The following is an 18,822-nucleotide window of genomic DNA, read 5'->3' on the forward strand; positions in this document are numbered from 1 at the left end:
ACTTAATCAAATGACCTAGCTATTCTAGTCCTAGGTATTTGCCCAAGAGAAATGGAAGTATGTCCATACAAAGACTTGTATACAATGTTCATAGCTGCCTTATTTGTAATAGTCAAAAACCGGAGACAATCCAAATATCCATGACTAGATGAATGGACAAACAAACTGTGGTGTATCCACAGAATAGAATACTCAGCGAAAGAAGGAATGAATTCTGGATACTGGCAACAACCTGAATGGGTTTCAAACTAAGTACACTGGGTGAAGAAAGCTGGATTTTAAAAGTATACCACCTGTATGCTTCCACTTATATAAAATTCTGAAAAATGAAAACGAAACTATATAACCTAGAAACAGAAAGCAACTCAGTAGTTAACTGAGTAAGGGGAAAGAGGTGCAGGGCAGAAAAGAGGTGTTACAAAGGGTCACGAAGAAGCCTTTGGTGGTGATGGATATGCTTATTATCTTGATTGTGGTAATGATGTCATCAAAACATCAAATTATATACTTGAAATATGAGCGGTTTGCTGGGTGTCGAGGAAAAGAGCTTGCCATAGCTTGACTCTAAGAGAACAGAATAATGTCTTTTAGAGAGAAAATGCTTCTTTTTATTCAAATACCTCAATGGGCCTTTTTGGCTGGGAAAGTTGAAATACCTTGGGCTGGCATGGGGGTGGGTTGAGACTATGGAAGAGTCCTTAGCTCTATAAAAGAGAAATTTTTCACTTTAGGGAAAGAGTCCAGAATTCAGAGAAGAGAAGGATATGAGAAAGAAGCCTCCAGAGAAGTTGGAAAGAGTCCCTAATACCTACTGCTAGCAGAGACCATGGAGAACGATGGCCAATGAGAAATTCCCTGGGGTGGAGACAGTCATAGAACTTTGATACCTAATATTCACATGTAAATGGTTTCCTATTCTATGAAGTATTTCCCCTTCACCATCCCCAAACCTTTAGCTCAGTCTGTTCCAGACACTGGCCTTGAGTTCATGGTGTTAGGGGAATCCAAGAGGAAGGGACAGTTCTGCACATCGGAAACAGAGAGAGAGGCAGCAGCTGCAGGAATTGTGACATCAGCTAAGATGAGTGGGAGCACACTGGAGGCAGCAATAACAGGAGTAACTGGAAGGTAGAAGCATTCCACTCAAGAATGTTGAACTATTGAGGCACCTGTGTGGCCCAGTCGGTTGAGAGTCCGACTTTGGCTCGGGTCATGATCTCGCAGTCTGTGAGTTCGAGCCCCACATCTGGCTCTGTGCTGACAGCTCGGAGCCTGGAGCCTGCTTCAGATACTATGTCTCCCTCTCTCTCTGCTCCTCCCCGACTCATGCTCTGTCTCTCTCTCATGCTCTCTCAAAAATAAATAAACATTAAGAGAGAAAGAGAAAAAAAAAAACTTAAAAAAAAAAAAAGAACGGTGAAATATTAGGGCAGGGGACAGGACTTTCTCCAGCATGTGGGATAAGGGAAATGAACCATTTTCTTTGAGTATTAAAGGCAAGAATGACCCTAGACTAGCTGACTTTGTGAAAGACCACTCTAGACCATGCTAGCCGTCACAGAAGTGACTCAGTAGGAACGGGGTCACAGACAGACAATGACGTGAACGGCACCCCCTGGAATTGTGCCTTGTGCTGTTAGTGCATCGTTTAGGTGCACTAGCTCTTTAGGTCAATAGCTCAAACCATTCTGAGTCCCTAAATTATCAATAACCTACCTTACTCCCTGTCTCTCTTTCTTTCTTAAATGTATGTACCAAAAAAAAAGGGAAGATTTTTAGTTTCATTTTCTTCACAGCATCATTCTTCCATTGGCTGGACCAGAAAGGAACTCAACTCCTCTTCTCTAATTTCCCCTTAGTTCACCCCAAATAGAAGCCACCAGATCCTTGTATTATCCCCGACTTGACCCAAGTCCCATCCTTCCTCCAATAAAATATGGTTCACAAGGAGTTTCAACTGTGAACTAACAAGAGAAGGAATATATCAAGACAGTGTAGGTGGAAGGAAGGGGTTGTGAGAAATGCATTTCTCCCAGTCGCCATTCACTACCCCTCTGCATGGCTGGGCAGTAGGCTTGGAAGGACCTTTAGGTTGATGTTCATGTTGATCACACCAATAAGACAAGCCCCGTAACAATAGGAAGAAGCATAACGCAAGTACCTCACACGTGTGCGAGTGGCTCACAGCTTATCCCCATGTCTACATACTTACCTTGTGTACTTCCCATAACCTTGTTAGGCTGTTATATTATCTTCTATTCTTTTTTTAAATATTTATTTATTTTTGAGAGAGAGAGAGAGAGAGAGAGAGAGAGACAGAGTATAAGCAGGAAAAGGGTAGAGAGGGAGGGAGACACAGAATCTGAAGCAGGCTCCAGGCTCTGAGCTGTCAGCCCAGAGCCCAATGCGGGGCTCGAACCAACAAACTGTGAGATCATGACCTGAGCCAAAGTCAGAAGCTTAGCTGACTGAGCCACCCAGGTGCCCCTATCTTCCATTCTTACAAAAGGAAAACGAAACTTAGAAAGGTTAAATAGCGTGCCAAATTCTTCTGAGTCCAAACCACAATGCCTTTCTGCCATCTAAGATGCTATCCCAAACAAGTGCCAGGTCTAGTAGGACGTTTCAGTCAGGGATTATTAACCTAGGTCCCAAGGGGGAGACCCCCAAAGTGGGGAGTCCATGAACTTCTTTAGGATTTATTTTCAATCACCTCTAATTGAAATTTAGGGGGCGCCTCGCCTGGGTGGCTCAGTCAATTAAACGTCTGACTTGGGCTCAGGTCATGATCTCACGGTTCGTGGGTTCTAGCCACATGCTGACAGCTCAGAGCCTGGAACCTGCTTGGATTCTGTCTCCCTCTATCTCTGCCCCTACCCTGCTCACGCTGTGTCTCTGTCTCAAAAATAAACAAACATTAAAAAAACTGAAATTTAGCATTTCCTTCCATTTAGAATGTGGACAACAAACCACAGTAGTGGTAAGCAATACCTTGGACTTTGTCTCCAGGAGAAACCATGGACATTTTCATATCTATGCTGGTGTTGCAAATGTCTCAAAATACTGTTTACACTCATCAGGATTTCAGAATTATGATTATTAAGTTCCTGCTGGATCTCATTACAGTGCATTAAAAAATAATCACATATGTTACTCTATCACCACTTTAGTAACTGTGATTTATAAGTATCTTATGCATTTAAAAGCATTATGAGGGGAGTCTGGGTGGCTCAGGTCATGATCTTGCAGTTCCGTGAGTTCAAGGCCCGCGTTAGGCTCTCCGCTGTCAGCGTGGAGCCTGCTTTGGATCATCTTTCCCTCTCTCTCACCGCCTTTCTCCTGCTTGTGTGCTCTCTCTCTCTCTCTTTAAAAAATAACTTTAAATCAATCAAGCAAGCAAGCAAGCAAGCAAGCATTATGAGAAAGTACCTGTAGGTTCCTCATACTTGCCAAAGGGGTTTATGGTGCACACACACACTCATGCCAATGCACACACACACACACACACACACACACACACACACACACACACATATTTTCCCACAGGTTGAAGGATGCGGCAAATGGTCAGGAATTGTGTTCTCCTCTTGTTCCTGTTTACGACCATATTGTACTGCAGATATTTATATGTCTTTCCTTCCTTGCTAGCATGTGAGTTCTAATAAAGCAGGAATGGTATCTTCTATTCCTTTGAGCCTTCAGTGCCTAGAACGGGGCTTGGCATTCGCTGAACAATCATTTATAGAGTATCTACTGTGCATAAGGCGCAGGTCCCATTGGGGGTGGCTGAATAATGGAAAGACTCAAAGGAGAGCAATAAATTCATTCACAAACTTGTTTGAGCATTCATTCATTCATCCGCTTAGAGGATTATCTAATGGCTACTCGACGCCAGCCACTGAGGTAGGCTCTGGGGAAAATAGGAAAAATGAGATCTGAGTCCTTGTTCTCACAGGGCACCCATTCTAGCTAACGAAAACAAGATTTCTGAAGACAGACAAATAGGAATGAGGTCACTTGTTCTGGAGAGTCAGAGTCGTAGGGAAAATCTAGTTCTCAAGTCTATGTTTATTAGATCTTTTTAGCCAAAAGGTTACTGGGAGAAACTAACCACAGGGTAGAAAATGTAGACTAAGATGCCCTTCATAAGAGGAAAAGTCTGTGGGGTCCACAGGAGGACAATTTACCTTGTTGTGTGGTTGCTGGTCTTGCCTAGCAAACCTTGTGGAGACGTTAGTCTTCCATTGCCCCCGGTGTTTCAGGGCCGGCCTGTCCAAAGACAGCAAGATGGATGCGTGCCCTCTCTGCAGTTCTGCTCTGCTTCAAAGATTCTATGATGCTATCAATTAGTCAGAATGTGCAAGGTTGCCTAGATACCTTGGGGCTTCTTTTTCTTGTAGGAGACCAGAGCTGGGTGACCTCCTCAAACCTGCCAAATGTGTGGTGAGAGACCAGGTATGGGAGAATGTGGTCATACAACTGCCTGGATATCTGGGCCAGATCATCCGTCCAGGCAGGAGGGCAAAGGGAGAGACACCCAGCAGAACTAGGAGAGAAAGGGATGGGGGCTGGGTGTGTCTTAACACCGAAAAGGAGAGCTGGGGAAAGATAACAAGGACAGCAAGGTTTGGGGTTAAGACAAAATCTGATAAAGTGAAACATTTCCCTGAAGAAGCATAACATCCAAATACAAAGAAATAAATTTAATGAATCCATACAACATCTCTTCCGAGAAGTATAACCTTAAAATACAAAAAATAATTTCACTTTGGTAAATCTAGGTCCCACCCACAGCAGTATCTCTGTCTGTGTTCACTGAATGCGTGAAAAAATATTTCCTAGGGAACCTCAACTCCTTCATCTGTCCCCAGCTCCAGCTGGCCTCTCTCTTACCCTCCTTCGGCCTCCTCCATTCTGTCGGAACATCCTGCTTCAGCAAATGGTGACAGTTATCGCTAGGAATTAAGTACGTACATCAAAATCAACCTGGATGATCTGGAATATTATTCTTTTCAGTCTGTAGCCCATGATAAAGGCCTCTACTTTTTCCACGGGAAATTTCTTGGAACACTTCATTTTTCAATCACGCCTCCATCTAGTAAGTATTTAGTAAGAACAGCATAGTCCTGCCTTCCCTGGAGCACTACAAAAACGTATCTAACCGAGGGCTTGCAATCTACTAGTCCAGATGAGAAATGCCTACAGGTAACTCTGTGACAAGGTAGAATGTCACAGGTGACTCAGATTAATGGGGAGAGGGGAGGTAGAGAGAGAGAGAAAAAAGAGAGGACATCCACTGGGGCAATGGTCAGGGACAGGCCATCTCCACCTAGTTCTGGAGGGTAGAATGCAGAACAGCGGGGCCTGTGGGAGGGGCAAGTTCCAGCGAGGTAGAAGTCAGAGTGAAGTCAAAAGGCCCTTCAGTCAGCTTTAGCTGTTCAGAAGCAAGAGCTTTAGGATCATGTGATAAATGCCCAGTCACTGGAAGTATTCATTCAAATGAGATTTGGATAATTTACTAAAGATATGGTGGAAGATATTCCATATACTTCCCCCTGTTGGTAAGAAGTTTGGGCTAGAGAGATGCTCTCAGCAACTTCTGACTCTACGTGTGCCTTATTCCACCGGCAGAGCAGGAAGTCAGCAAGCGAGCCTCCCAAATGAAACATTAATACCTCATGCAAAGAATCTTGGGAAATCAAACATTCTTTATTCATTTACTGTATTTCATACACCTAGCAGTCCTTTAAACAACTATCGACAGCAGCAACACGAACCACAGGTAAAATGAAAACGGGTGCCCCAAATGGCACCCTCCCCAACACACACGCATGTGGAGAAGCACAGTCCTACAGGCTGCTGACATTACTCACTTTAAGCATGAAAAGATTCCTACAGGGCTGCCTGGAAATCAACCTTCTTCATCCTGGAGCTGCTACTCCGAAGTCTTTGTTCTCTTTCCATGTTTGAGGTCAACATGACAAGGTAAGGACAAGTTAGATTCGATTTCCAGTTTATTACATGAGACCCTATCCTTCTCAAGTGTGCATCCCCAAGTGAGGACCCAATCTACTATAAGCAACGGCTGAAGCATCCCAGAGGGGGACTCGGCCAGCCAGGCCTCACGGGCAGATGGCATGTATGTTTCAAGTCCAACAGCCGCAGGACCCAAAGCCATAGAGAACTAGCAGCTTGGGCCTCAACTGAAAAATTTGCTAAAAGGGGATCTCTCGGGCCCAGCTGCTTTGATTTTACAAGTTGGCCCATCTTTGGCCCAAATATGCCAATGATAGGTATCATTTAATGCCCTTGAAAAAAAACACTGAGTAACAAAATGCTAAGAGTACCCGAGAACCCGGGGTTCTCTTCCGGTCATCCAGAATGTGAAGTCAGCTAGAAGCTTGCCTGTTGGTCCCTGACCGACTCATCTGCCAGAGGAAAGGCTGGTCAGTAACCAAGGCATGTGGGGCCCAACCCTGAGGGAGTCCCTATTTCTCCTTCTGTGCCTGCTGTAACCTCTTGGCCACAGCAGTGATCAGAGCAGCTCCCTTTCCACTCCCATCTTCTGACAGCATGAGTGTCACATCACATCGAGGAGCTAGTTCTTTCACGGTTTCCTGCAATATCCGAGAAAAGCTACAAAAGAGAGAGAGAGAGAAACATCATCAGCACTCACATAAGGGATCAACATATTTGTGAATGGTTCCAATCTAGTTTGTTCCTTCCAGCTTGCTTCTCAAGGCTCTAGAACAGCTCCATACACCTCTTCCTAAATAGCTGTTTTAATTTTACCTTTTGTTGAGCAACTATTAATGCCAGAGGCTCTTCTAGGTGTTTTACATACAGAATATACATACAGTCAAAGTGTAATAACAGTTTAAAAGCAGTTATTAGTATTTTCACAACATAAAAAAAATTGATGCTCAGAAGTTAAGAAATTTTTCTAAGCTTGTACAACTAGTAAGTTATATTAGGACTTGAACCAGGCCTATCAGTTCTCAACCTCACATTTTTTTTTGTTGTTTTTGTTTCAAAAATCCCTAAACGTTTATTTTGAAAAATTTCAAACTTACTATAGAGCTGAAAGAATAGTCTGCTGAACGCCTGAACACCCTCTGCCTACACTCAACAAAGTTATAATTTTATCCTACTTGCTTTATCCATTCACTTATCCATCCTTCCCTCCCTCCATTGATTTTCCCCCAAAGCACATAGTTGGCCTCTCTCAACTATCCTTTGATATATTAAATCCATTTGAGGGGACATCTTGTAAGTTGAATTACCAGGGCAGTCTGTGAGGTCAAAGTATGTTTAACAGAGGCCTGGGCATCTAGGCCCCATGTCCTGTGATCCTGTGTTACCATGGATGGTACAAGTGGTGTTCATCTCCGAGGGCCAGCATGCTAGAGCAGGTTCTGAACCCGACTCCATCACACAGCCAGTGGGTGGCTCTGGCCAACCGCTGATGCTCCCTGGGGCCCTACTGGTTATGTAGTAGGAGAAAGTTTGAGGTCTTCTTGAAGGCACAGCAGGGTGGTTAGCCCCCAACTTTCCAGAAGAAAGGAGAAATGGCTTAGTGGTCACAGGTCAATCAAGTCTTTCTTTCTTTCTTTCTTTCTTTCTTTCTTTCATTTCTTTAAGCATACAATTCAGTGTTTCTTAGCATATTCACAAAGTTATGCAACCAGCACCACTATCTAATTCCAGAACATTTTCATCATCCTAAAAAGAAACTCCATGCCCATTAATAGTCACTCCCCGTTCACACCAACCCCCGGGTGCCCCCCTACTTTCTATCTCTATAGATTTGCTTATTCTGGACATTTCATATAATGGAATCGTATAGTAAGTGGCCTTTTGTGTCTGGCTTCTTCTTTCAATTAACACGATATTTTTCAAGGTTGCTCAGAGTTATAGCATGTGTCAGTACTTCACTCCTTTTTATGAGTACTAGTCCATTGTACAGATACACTACATCTTGTTTATCCACTCATTGCTTGGTGGACATTTGGACTGTTTCCCCCTTTGGTTATCGTGAATAGTTCTGCTATGAACGTCACCAACAAGTTTTTGTGTGAACATGTTTTCAGTTCTCTTGGATACACCTCGGAATGGAATTGCTGGGTCATATGGTAACTCTATGTCTATCTTTTTCAGGAACTCCCAAACTGTTTCCCACCAGCAATGTATGAGGTCTCCAATTTTGCCATATCCTCATCAACACTTGTTAGTGTCACTCTTGTTTATTACAGCCCTCCTAATGAGTGTGAAATGGTACCTCATGGTTTTGGTTTGCATTTCTCCAGTGACTAATGATACTGAGCATCTTTCCACATGCTTATTTGCCACTTACACATCTTTGGAGAGATGCCTATTTAGACCCTTTGCCCATTTGTTGATGGGGTTATTTGTCTTTTTAATTGTTGAGTTGTAATTGTTCTTTCTATTTTCTAGGCAGAAATCCTACATCAGATATAGGATTTGCTAATATTTTCCATCATTCTGTAGGTTGCCTTTCACTCTGTCGTATACTTTGATGCACACAAATTTTTAATTTTTATAAAGTCCAGTTTACCTATTTTTTCTTCTGTTACTTATGCTTTTGATGTCATATTTAAGAAATCATTGCTTAATCCAAGGTCACAAAGATTTATACCTATGTTTTCTCTTAAGAGCTTAATAGTTTTATCTCTTAAATTCAGGTCTTTGATCCATTTTAAGTTGATTTTTGTACATGGGATGAGGTACGAATCCAACCTCATTTTTTTTGCAGGTGGATATCCAGTTGTGCCACCATTTTCTGGAAAAAATATTCTTTTCCCATTAAAAGGTCTTCACCTTCTTGTTTAAAATCCCTTGACTTGGGGCGCCTGGGTGGCGCAGTCGGTTGAGCGTCCGACTTCAGCCAGGTCACGATCTCGCGGTCCGTGAGTTCGAGCCCCGCGTCGGGCTCTGGGCTGATGGCTCAGAGCCTGGAGCCTGATTCCAATTCTGTGTCTCCCTCTCTCTCTGCCCCTCCCCCGTTCATGCTCTGTCTCTCTCTGTCCCAAAAATAAATAAAAACCATTGAAAAAAAAATTTTTAAAAAAAAATAAAATCCCTTGACCATAAATGTAGGGGTTTATTTCTGAGCTCTCAATTCTAGTCCAATGATCTCTATGTTTATCCTTACGTCAGTACCACACTGTTTTGAGACTGTAGTTTTATTGTAAATTTCAAATAGAGAATTGTGAGTTCTCCAACTTTGTTCTTTTTTAAGACTATTCTAACTAGTCTAAGTTCCTTGCATTTCCATATGAATTTTAGGATCAACTTGTTGATTTCTGCAAAGAGGTCTCCTGGGATTTTGATCATGATTGTGTCGAATCTGAAGATCAATTTGTGAAGCAATGCTACGTTAACAATATTAAGTCCATTAACATAGGCTGTCATTCTATTTAGGTCTTCTTTGTTTTATCTCAACAATGTTTTCTACTTCTCAATGTACAAATCTGACATTCCTTTTGTGACATTTATTGCTAATTATTTTATTCTTTTTGATTGTGTTGTAAATGGAATTGTGTTCTTCATTTCATTTTCAGATTGCTCATTGCTAATGCATAGAAATGCAATTGATTTTGTGTATTGATCTTGCATCCTGAAATCTTGCTGAACTTGTTTAACAGTTCCAATAGTTTTTTGTAGATTATTAAGGGTTTTCTGTATACAAAATCAGGTCATCTACAGACAAAGATAGTTTCACTTTTGCCTTTCCAATATGGATACTTTTTATTTCCTTTTTCTTGATTAGTTGCCCTGGCTAGACTTGCCCTTGATTTTCCCTTTGAAGTCACATATGTTTGGTCTGGTCTGACAAGCCTCTGCCTTTAATCAAGTCTGGACTGAGAGACAAAAACCATGCAACCATCTGGAGGCAGTGCCAAAGCAGGACAATGTTGAACAGCAGTGACAAGAGTAGGCACCCTTGTCTTGTTTCTGATTATAAGGGCAAAGCATCCAGTCTTGCACCAGTACGTATGAAGTCAATTGTGGGTTTTTCATAGATGCTTCATCAGGTGGAGTCCCTTTAGCTCTAGTTTGTTGAGTGCTTTTATCATGAAAGGTATTGTATTTTATCAAATGCTTTCTCTGCACCTATTGAAATGATCATGTGGTTTTTGTCCCTTGGTCAAGTCTTGGTTCAAGAGAGAAGAGGCTCGCAGGAACCACATCAAAAGTAAGCGACTGCGAGGGGGAAAACAAGAAAAGATACTAGGCGGTGATGTTGGAGAATTAGTCATCACCATAGGAGGGGCTGAGGATCAGGGGTTACAATAATAGTATGTTCATGTATATATTTCAGTATGATTGGAAACTTTTATAAGCTTGTTAATACTTTTCATTTTCACCAAAACAAAATGTTAAACATTAAATGAAAATAATAGCTTTCATCATTGACCTTTTTGTGATGTGCCATGCACTCTACAGATACTGTTTAACTTAATCCTCGGGGCGCCTACGTGGCTCAGTCAGTTAAGCGTCCGACTTTGGCTCAGGTCATGATCTCGTGGTTCATGGGTTCGAGCCCCGAGTCAGAGACTCTGTGCTGCCAGCTCGGGCCCTGGAGTCTGCTTTGGATTCTGTGTCTCCCTCTCTCTCTGTCCCCCCCTGATTTGCGTTCTCTCTTTCCCTCAAAGATAAACAAACATCAAAAAATGTTTAACTTAATTCTCACAACCACTTATGAGGTAGGTAAGATTTTTGTTGTCATTTTACAGATTAAGAACTGAGGCTCGAAGAGGGTGAGAAACTGACCCTCAGCCTCCCAGCTTCTAAGTGGTGGAGCCAGGATCCAACCCTACATTTCCTGATGGGGCTCTCAATCCTTCTGTCCACTGCCTCTGAGCTAAGAAAGTCATAACCAGTTCATACTTGGCAAACGCTCTATGCTGTACAAAATACTCAGTTCTCGTCACTTCCCTGTAAGGTCAGGTGAGAATATGTCAGTAATAATGGCTTGTATTTGTGGAGCACCGTGTCAAGTACATGTAGGAACTCTATCCTCATGGGGCCCTATGAGGCGGAGATTATTACTACCTGCCTTTGACTGTTGGAGATCAGGGGGTTCAGAGAGGATGGTGAATACTCCCACATCCTACCACTAAGACACAGAGCCACAAGGGCTCACACCTTGTCTGCTAGAGCCGTGGGGTCCACTTTCAGCTTCAGCACCCTCCCACCCCCACCTCTCTGGGGCACTTACTGAGGGTGCAGCTTGTACAGGGTGCCATCCACACCCACGGTGACCTTCAGGTTCTCAAGCCCCTGGTCTTCCCTCCTCTTCTCCACGATGGCTGCCAGGCCAGCGCCATAGAGCTGGGCTGCCCGCCGGGACACAGCTCCGCACACCTCCTTCACCACAATGCTGTCCTCACACGTGCTGTCCAGGCCAAGCTGCTGCAGGATCCCCCTGACCTGGAGGAGGGCCAGCCGATCGCTGCAGACAAGCAGAGCGGGAGGTCAGGACCTGCTTCGGGGGGCCCCGGACCCTGCTCCACATGGCTCACAGCCCCCCGTCCCAGATGCCCTAGGCAGAGGGAGGAGAAAATGATCCAAGAAATGGCTAAGTTAGAGCAGAATGCCACAGAAGCTGAGACTCAAGAAAGTCTGCCGCCCCCAGGAAGTCCCATCATCTTTACAAAATAAAGCGTAGCACACAGTTTCTCACACCACGTCTAAACTCTCCCACTGAGCACGCCAGCTCCTGCTGCCCTGCTGTTTGATGAGAAGCTAGCTTTCCTTCTATTTAACTTTTTCTGATTTCCTGCTTTCTCTTCCCAACTAGACTACATGTCCTTGAGGGTAAGACTATATTCTCAGTAGTAGCCAGCATAGGGCTGTGTATATTCAGTGGGCAAGTGAAAAAATTAATATACAATGTACCATCAGCACCTTTGTGAGCAGGAATCTGCACGTGCGACCACGAGCATGTATGCACGTGCAAAGCACCCATCGCGGGGACAGGCTGGCCTTGAGTCTAGACCCTGATTCTCTCATGGTGAACTTACAGAGCTCTGACTCCCAAGCTAAACAACGTGAAATTATATCCTTGACTGCCTCAGGGAATACTTAGAGAAGAAGAATGTTATCAAGAGAGAACTGAGAAAAAAAAAAAAAGAGAGAGAGAGAGAACTGAGAAAGAATCTATACGGCTGTATAGTGGGTTCAGCAGGTGAATGGTGGCACAGCCAGACAAGAGAATCCTTTGTAAACCTTAGAGGTGAATTTGCATGAGACTATTTAATGCTATGGCAAGTATTCATGACATATTAAGTGAAAAAATAGATTATAAAATACTATGCGCCATATGATCTTGGTTTTCATGAATGTGCATCCTTGCATAGAAAAAAAAAGCAGAAGGAAATCTATTCAGTTGCTGGTAGGAGTACCAGTAGGTTCTTATTTTCTTGCTTTTACTTTTGAATGAGCAATATGTGTATAGGGAGAAAAAAGGGGGATTTTTTTTAAGTATGTAAAAAAATAAAACCTGAAATTCTTTCCACAGTCCCAGCCTTCACAGTTTATCTTGTTCTTTCTGTTTTATTTTTTTTTTTAAGTTTATTTATTTATTTTGAGAGAGACAGAAATAGTGTTAAGTGGAGGAGGGGCAGAGAGAAAGGAGAGAGAGGGAATCCCAAGCACAGAGCCCAATGTGGGGCTCAAACCCACGAAGCTGTGAGATCATGACCTGAGCCAAAACCAAGAGTCAGGACGCTTAACCGACTGAGACACCCAGGTGCCCCCACCCCGCTTCTTTAATCTGCATTCCCCCCGCTCAATCCTCAGAGCAATCCTTGGAGTTAAGCAGTACAGTACTTATCTTTTATAAGGAAAGGAATTGTCCAGAAAGGTGAAGCAACTTGCCTCAGGTCACACACCACAAGCAATCTTAAACTCAGACTCTGAGACTATAAGCCTAGGACACTCCCCACAACCCAAGAATCGCTGTTGCATCCATTGGACAACGTGCTTTGAAATGGACCACAGACAGCATAGCACCTACCATTCCCAACTGGTACCAGATTGGATGTGATTTTCTTTTTATACCATGAAGTTTAAAAACAAATAAAATAACTAGAAATAGGAAACCAAAGCATCCAAAGCAGACACCTTTTGTGTGGCAGAAGCAAATATTTCTGGAGGCATATAGGTCCTGCTAACTTACTCTTGTCCAAGAACATCTTCCTTTGTATTCAGGACACACACACACACACACACACACACACACACACACACAGCAAAGATAGTCAATGTGCTTATCTCTTGCACATGAGGAAGAAATCATTTTTCCCCACAGCAAAAGAGGATCGCTCTGGTCATCAACAGTGATGACTTTTAACTTGCACTTTTGAATCTAATAGGTTGAAGAGCAGACCAAAAGGGATGCTGGATATCTGCTTATCACAACTTCCGAAACACAAAATTGCTGCTGCTGCTGCTGCTGCTGCTGATTCCAGCACCATCTCCTTAGCAAGAACGGCCCTACAACAGTCCATCTGATTTCTCTAAGTACACTGCTTTCACTTCTAAAGAGTTTTCTGTTTTTCCCAAAGTGATTTGTGGCTTGCTGGCATGTGGCCATGCAGACCAGGGAAATTACATGAATGAATGCAAATTGAAAGAAATTCCAAATACAAATCTGGACAAGAACGGCGCTGGTAGGGAGAAAAAAAAAAAAGCAATGACATTGACACATTTGTACATGACTGGTGGTGGTGGAAAGTGGAACCACCTTTTTAGAAGTGTGTCCACAGGGAAATGCTTCTTTTTTTTTTTAATTTTTTTAACGTTTATTTATTTTTGGGACAGAGAGAGACAGAGCATGAATGGGGGAGGGGGGGCAGAGAGAGAGGGAGACACAGAATCGGAAGCAGGCTCCAGGCTCTGAGCCATCAGCCCAGAGCCCGACGCGGGGCTTGAACTCACGGACCACGAGATCATGACTTGAGCTGAAGTTGGACGCTTAACTGACTGAGCCACCCAGGCGCCCCGGGAAATGCTTCTTTTAACCAGATACTTCTACTCCTGAGGAAATAATTTGTGAGCTGCAAATGGTTACACAAAAAGAATAATTACGATGTTACTCAGAACTGCGGAAACCATAAATTATAAGCTAGACATCTTATACTAAAGGGAGAGTTTAGTAAATTATAGTATAGCAATCTAATGTAACATTATGCAGCCATTTTAAATGATAATTACACCAAAGGCTTGAGATGGGGAAGTCTCTAGAAGTATTCCAGCTAAAAATTGCAGGAGTATTAGCATTAACTTACCATCATTTTACAATCTCAAGTGAAATCACAGATCTTGGCAATAAGCATCAGTGACTACTTACATCATAAAAGACAGACAGTAGTGTCTAGGTGGCTCATTCAGTTAAGTGTCCAACTGTTGATTTCGGCTCAGGTCATGATTTCACATCCCGCATTGGGCTTGGTGCTGACCGCATGGAGTCTGCTCGGGATTCTCTCTCTCTCCCTCTCCCTCTCCCCCTCCCCTGTTCCCACTCTCTTTCTCTCAAAATAAGTAAATAAACTTAAAAAAAAATAAAAGTAAACAAAAGAGAGACAACTCAATGCCACTTCTGAAATATTCTTGTCCAAAACTCAACACTGAATCTAACCATGCATCTAGGTCTAACTACGAAATTGTAGAAAATATAAGAGAGAAGAAAATCTTAAATGCTATAACCAGCAAAATCTAGAACACAGGAAACTTCTAGGATAAAATAAGTTTCTTCATCCAATATATTCCAAGGGGAAACAAGAGAAGTTTATATATTAAAAAAGATTCTAAAAAAAAAAAAATATATATATATATATATATCTCAACCAAATGACCTGTCTGGACCTTGTTTGGATATTGATGCAAACAAATGCACTGTAAAAACCATTATTTTTAGGCAATTTGGAAAATAGAAACATTGGCAGGATATTTTGACTTTAAGGTTTATCATTAGCTATTTTAGGTGTGGTGATGGTAACGTGGTTATGTTTTTTTTTTAAGAACTAATATTTTATAAACACATTTTAAAATAATTATAGGGGCACCTGGGTGGTTCAGTTGGTTAAGTGTCCAACTTCGGCTCAGGTCATGATCTCGCGGTTCATGAGTTCGAGTCCCCTTGGTGTGGCTCTGTGCTGACAGCTCAGAGCCTGGATCCTGCTTCAGATTCTGTGTCTAGCTCTCTCTCTATCCCTCCCCCACTCATACTCTGTCTCTCAATAATAGATAAACATTAAAATTTTTTTAAAATAACTCCCATGTTTATAGCAGCATTATCAACAATAGCCAAAGTATGGAAAGAGCTCAAATGTCCCTCGATGGATGAATGAATAAAGAAAATGTGGTGTGTATATATACACACACACACACACACACACACACACACACACACACAACGGAGTATTACTCAGCAATCAAAAAGAATGAAATCTTGCCATTTGCAACTACGTGGATGGAACTGGAGGGTATTATGCTAAGTGAAATTAGTTAGAGAAAGACAAAAATCATATGACTTCACTCATATAAGGACTTTAAGAGACAAAACAGATGAACATAAGGGAAGAGAAACAAAAAGAATATAAAAACAGGGAGGGAGACAAAACAGAAGAGACTCATAAATAGGGAGAACAAACTGAGGGTTGCTGGAGGGGTTGTGGGAGGGGGGATGGGCTAAATGGGTAAGGGGCATTAAGGAAGCTACTCCTGAAATCATTGTTGCACTATATGCTAACTAATTTGGATGTAAATTTTAAAAAATAAAAAATAAAATTAAAAAAGTTTTGGGGCGCCTGGGTGGCGCAGTCGGTTAAGCGTCCGACTTCAGCTCAGGTCACGATCTCGCTGTCTGTGAGTTCGAGCCCCGCGTCAGGCTCTGGGCTGATGGCTCGGAGCCTGGAGCCTGCTTCCGATTCTGTGTCTCCCTCTCTCTCTGCCCCTCCCCCATTCATGCTCTGTCTCTCTCTGTCTCAAAAAATAAATAAACATTAAAAAAAAAAAAAATTTAAAAAAAAAAATTAAAAAAGTTTTTAAACAGTTATAGATAAACTCACATAAAATGTGAGATTTGTTTTGGGGTGCCTGGATGGCTCAGTCAGTTAAGTGTCCAGCTTCGGTTCAGGTCATGATCTCGCGGTTCATGGGTTCCAGCCCCACATCGGGACTTTGAGCCTGGAGCCCACTTTGGATTCTGTGTCTCCCCCTCTCTCTGCCTTCCCCCTGCTCATGCTCTGTCTCTCTCTGTCTCTCAAAAATGAATAAACGTTAAAAAAAATTTTTTTTAAATGTGAGATTTGTTTCAAATTCATCCAGTTTAGGGGTGGGAAAAGCAGGAGTATATCAATGAACCAAGTTTGGTCATGAGTTGATCATTATTGAAGGTGGTGATGCAAACAGTCAGTTCATTTTACCATTCCCTCTATTCTTCTATGTTTAAAACTTTTCAGGGGCATCTGGGTGGCTCAGTCAGTGAGTGTCTGACTTCGGCTCAGAGCATTATCTTGCCATTCATGAGTTTGGGCCCCGCGTAGACTCTGTGCTGACAGCCTGGAGCCTGGAGCCTGCTTCAGATTCTGTGTCTCCTTCTCTCCCTGCCCCTCCCCTGCTCATGCTCTGTCTCTCTCTGTCTCTCAAAACTAAATAAATAAATGTTTTTTTAAAAATTCAAAAAGAACTTTTCATAATAAATCATAAAATAGAAACCAGAATTATAACTGACAATTGTCCTGTACAATCACTGAATAAACAATATACAGAATGATATGTGTAGCATGATTGCAATTATGCAAATATGTTTACACACTTTTAAAAATTTGAAAGGGAATATGTAAAAATCAAAACAGCTATATTTGGTCATGAGCATATAGGTGATTTTTTTTTTAAAGAGTTTTCTTTCATATTATGGACACATCAACTTTTTAGGAACAAGAGAGGATCATTTTTCAGCCTAAGCTAAGTCCTGTGTAACAGTTTAGGAACCTCAGGGCCCAGGCACGCAGCTGGCCCTTCAGTTGTGTCCTGTGGTCCTGATGCAGCTGGAGAGACAGAGCAGCTCTAGGAGGAAACCCCTTGCCCAGCCAGGCCCTTACTGTTTTTATTTTTAAATCTCAAGCCTGCTGGACCCCAGCATGACAGCAGCACATCCCAATCAGTGCCTCTCAGACCAAGCAGGTGAACCTGCTCACACATCACCTTTCAATCTGGGACAGGAACTTGGTTTCAAAGATGCCCCTGGTCCGGAGACGCTCTGAAATCTGCCCACGGAAAAGGAGACCGTGCTTGGTGAGGTCAATCAGGATCTGCCGCACAATCTCCCCCAGGTACATCCCGCTGGTCATTTTCTCATATCTGTTTGGAGAATAGAGATAAGATTGGTAAGAGCAGGAAAATCAGCACTGGTGAGTGGTTCACAAAAGGACCACGGGTCTGGGTATGGAAGGTATGCCCATTGGCATCCAACAACTGCCTGGTTTGGAGTGGTTCGGAGTAGGCTGTAGATCCAGAGAAATGCAATGTAGAAGTCTGCATGATGTGGGAAAGCCAGTCTTTGGAGCCATGTTGACCAGGAAGAAGCCAGGCCCCAGCTCTCCCACATACTAACCGTATGACCTGAGCAAGCACTGTAAGCCATCATCTATAAAACAGGGAGCAAACTCCTGGTCCCACAAGAGTGTTGGGAGGCCAGCATCTGGCGCAGAGCAGGTACTGAGCAAAAATTGAGTCCCTTGCCAGGTCCCAAAGCCCATTCTCCTTGGCTTTGTATTATAAATCTGGTCTACTAGATTCCCCTTGGCTTTGTATTTGGAGAAATCTAGAGATTCACTAGAGATTCTCTCCATGAAATAATAAACTGCACACACCAGGGGTTCTTTAAAAATATTGGCTCTCCTCCCCCTTTCTACCAGGCTATGAACTCCATGAGGGAAGGAACAAGAGGAAAGGGGGCTCTGTAACCAACAGGCACTGACCAGACACTTTGCACAGGCATCTGCAACAGTATTAATAACAGTGATGTGGAGCTAGACAGCCACTTCCTGCAGGGTCAAGTGGAAAGCTGAGTATATCTGAGACTTACGTGCTGGACTTGTACTCACTTAACTGCTTGGGACCTCATCAGTCTAAGAAACTAAGACTTAGACAAATAATGGTGACAGCAAGGCAAATTCAAACGTGTTGCCCCCTCAAACTCTCACTCTAAGAATGTCAGCCTCCAGTGGATTCAGACACAAAACTGAGTCAGAAGGAACTTGCCCCTTCAGAAGAGCCATGATACTCAAATGCCCCAACTTGGGATTCAGAGACAAGGTTCCTTCTTTTTGGATCAACCCCTGGTTCAGCTGGGCTGACCATAACTCACCTTCCTCTCAGCTACAGAGACTAGTGCCAAAGGAAGAGCAGGACCATTAAGGCTGGTCTTGGCCTTGCCCAAGCATCTTCCTGTACAGTGTTCTCAGCTCCCTAGTTACCAAGGCATCTGTGGCCCAGGTATCTCATTACATGTCCTATCTGTTCAACTTCTCCACTTGGATATCATCATCATGATAAATCTATATTTTCATCTTATTGTATATATTAAGATACTGAGTTTCATTGTGACAAACACCATATGGCCTGATAGTAAAACATTTACAATCTGGTCCTTTACAGAAAAAGTTTGCCAACACCTGCTGCCACGGATGGGCCTGGGTTAATTATCAATTCCTAGCATGTTACCTCTATTCTACCCACTGCTTTCTCTCTTAATCAAGAAGCTCGATGAGAACACAAGTGAAAATGTAC

The 18,822-nt window shown here is 42.8% G+C and overlaps 2 protein-coding genes and 1 long non-coding RNA gene across 3 annotated transcripts in view; 1 reads left to right on the plus strand and 2 right to left on the minus strand.

Moving 5' to 3' along the window:
- The window catches only part of HK1 (hexokinase 1), a 124,210-nt gene extending 119,928 nt beyond the window's left edge, over positions 1 to 4,282 (minus strand). Inside the window, exon 1 of the mRNA XM_078434322.2 lies at positions 4,188 to 4,282. The gene's annotated coding sequence lies outside the window, so the exon portion shown is untranslated. The remainder of the gene's footprint in view (positions 1 to 4,187) is intronic.
- Positions 4,283 to 4,393: 111 nt separating this feature from the next.
- On the plus strand, positions 4,394 to 5,832 carry LOC132685350 (uncharacterized). The gene is made up of 2 exons (XR_009613060.3): positions 4,394 to 4,455; positions 4,872 to 5,832. It is a non-coding gene; the product is annotated as an uncharacterized LOC132685350 (long non-coding RNA).
- HKDC1 (hexokinase domain containing 1) overlaps positions 5,689 to 18,822 on the minus strand; it is a 49,452-nt gene continuing 36,318 nt past the window's right edge. Inside the window, exons 16-18 of the mRNA XM_060642555.3 lie at positions 17,236 to 17,391; positions 11,243 to 11,476; positions 5,689 to 6,636 (exon numbers count right to left, since the gene is read on the minus strand). Coding sequence (XP_060498538.1) covers positions 6,489 to 6,636; positions 11,243 to 11,476; positions 17,236 to 17,391 — 538 coding nt within the window. The 3' untranslated portion in view covers positions 5,689 to 6,488. The remainder of the gene's footprint in view (positions 6,637 to 11,242; positions 11,477 to 17,235; positions 17,392 to 18,822) is intronic.

The sequence above is a fragment of the Panthera onca genome, chromosome D2 (assembly GCF_046562875.1).
Source record: "Panthera onca isolate mPanOnc1 chromosome D2, mPanOnc1 haplotype 2, whole genome shotgun sequence".
NCBI lineage: Eukaryota > Metazoa > Chordata > Mammalia > Carnivora > Felidae > Panthera > Panthera onca.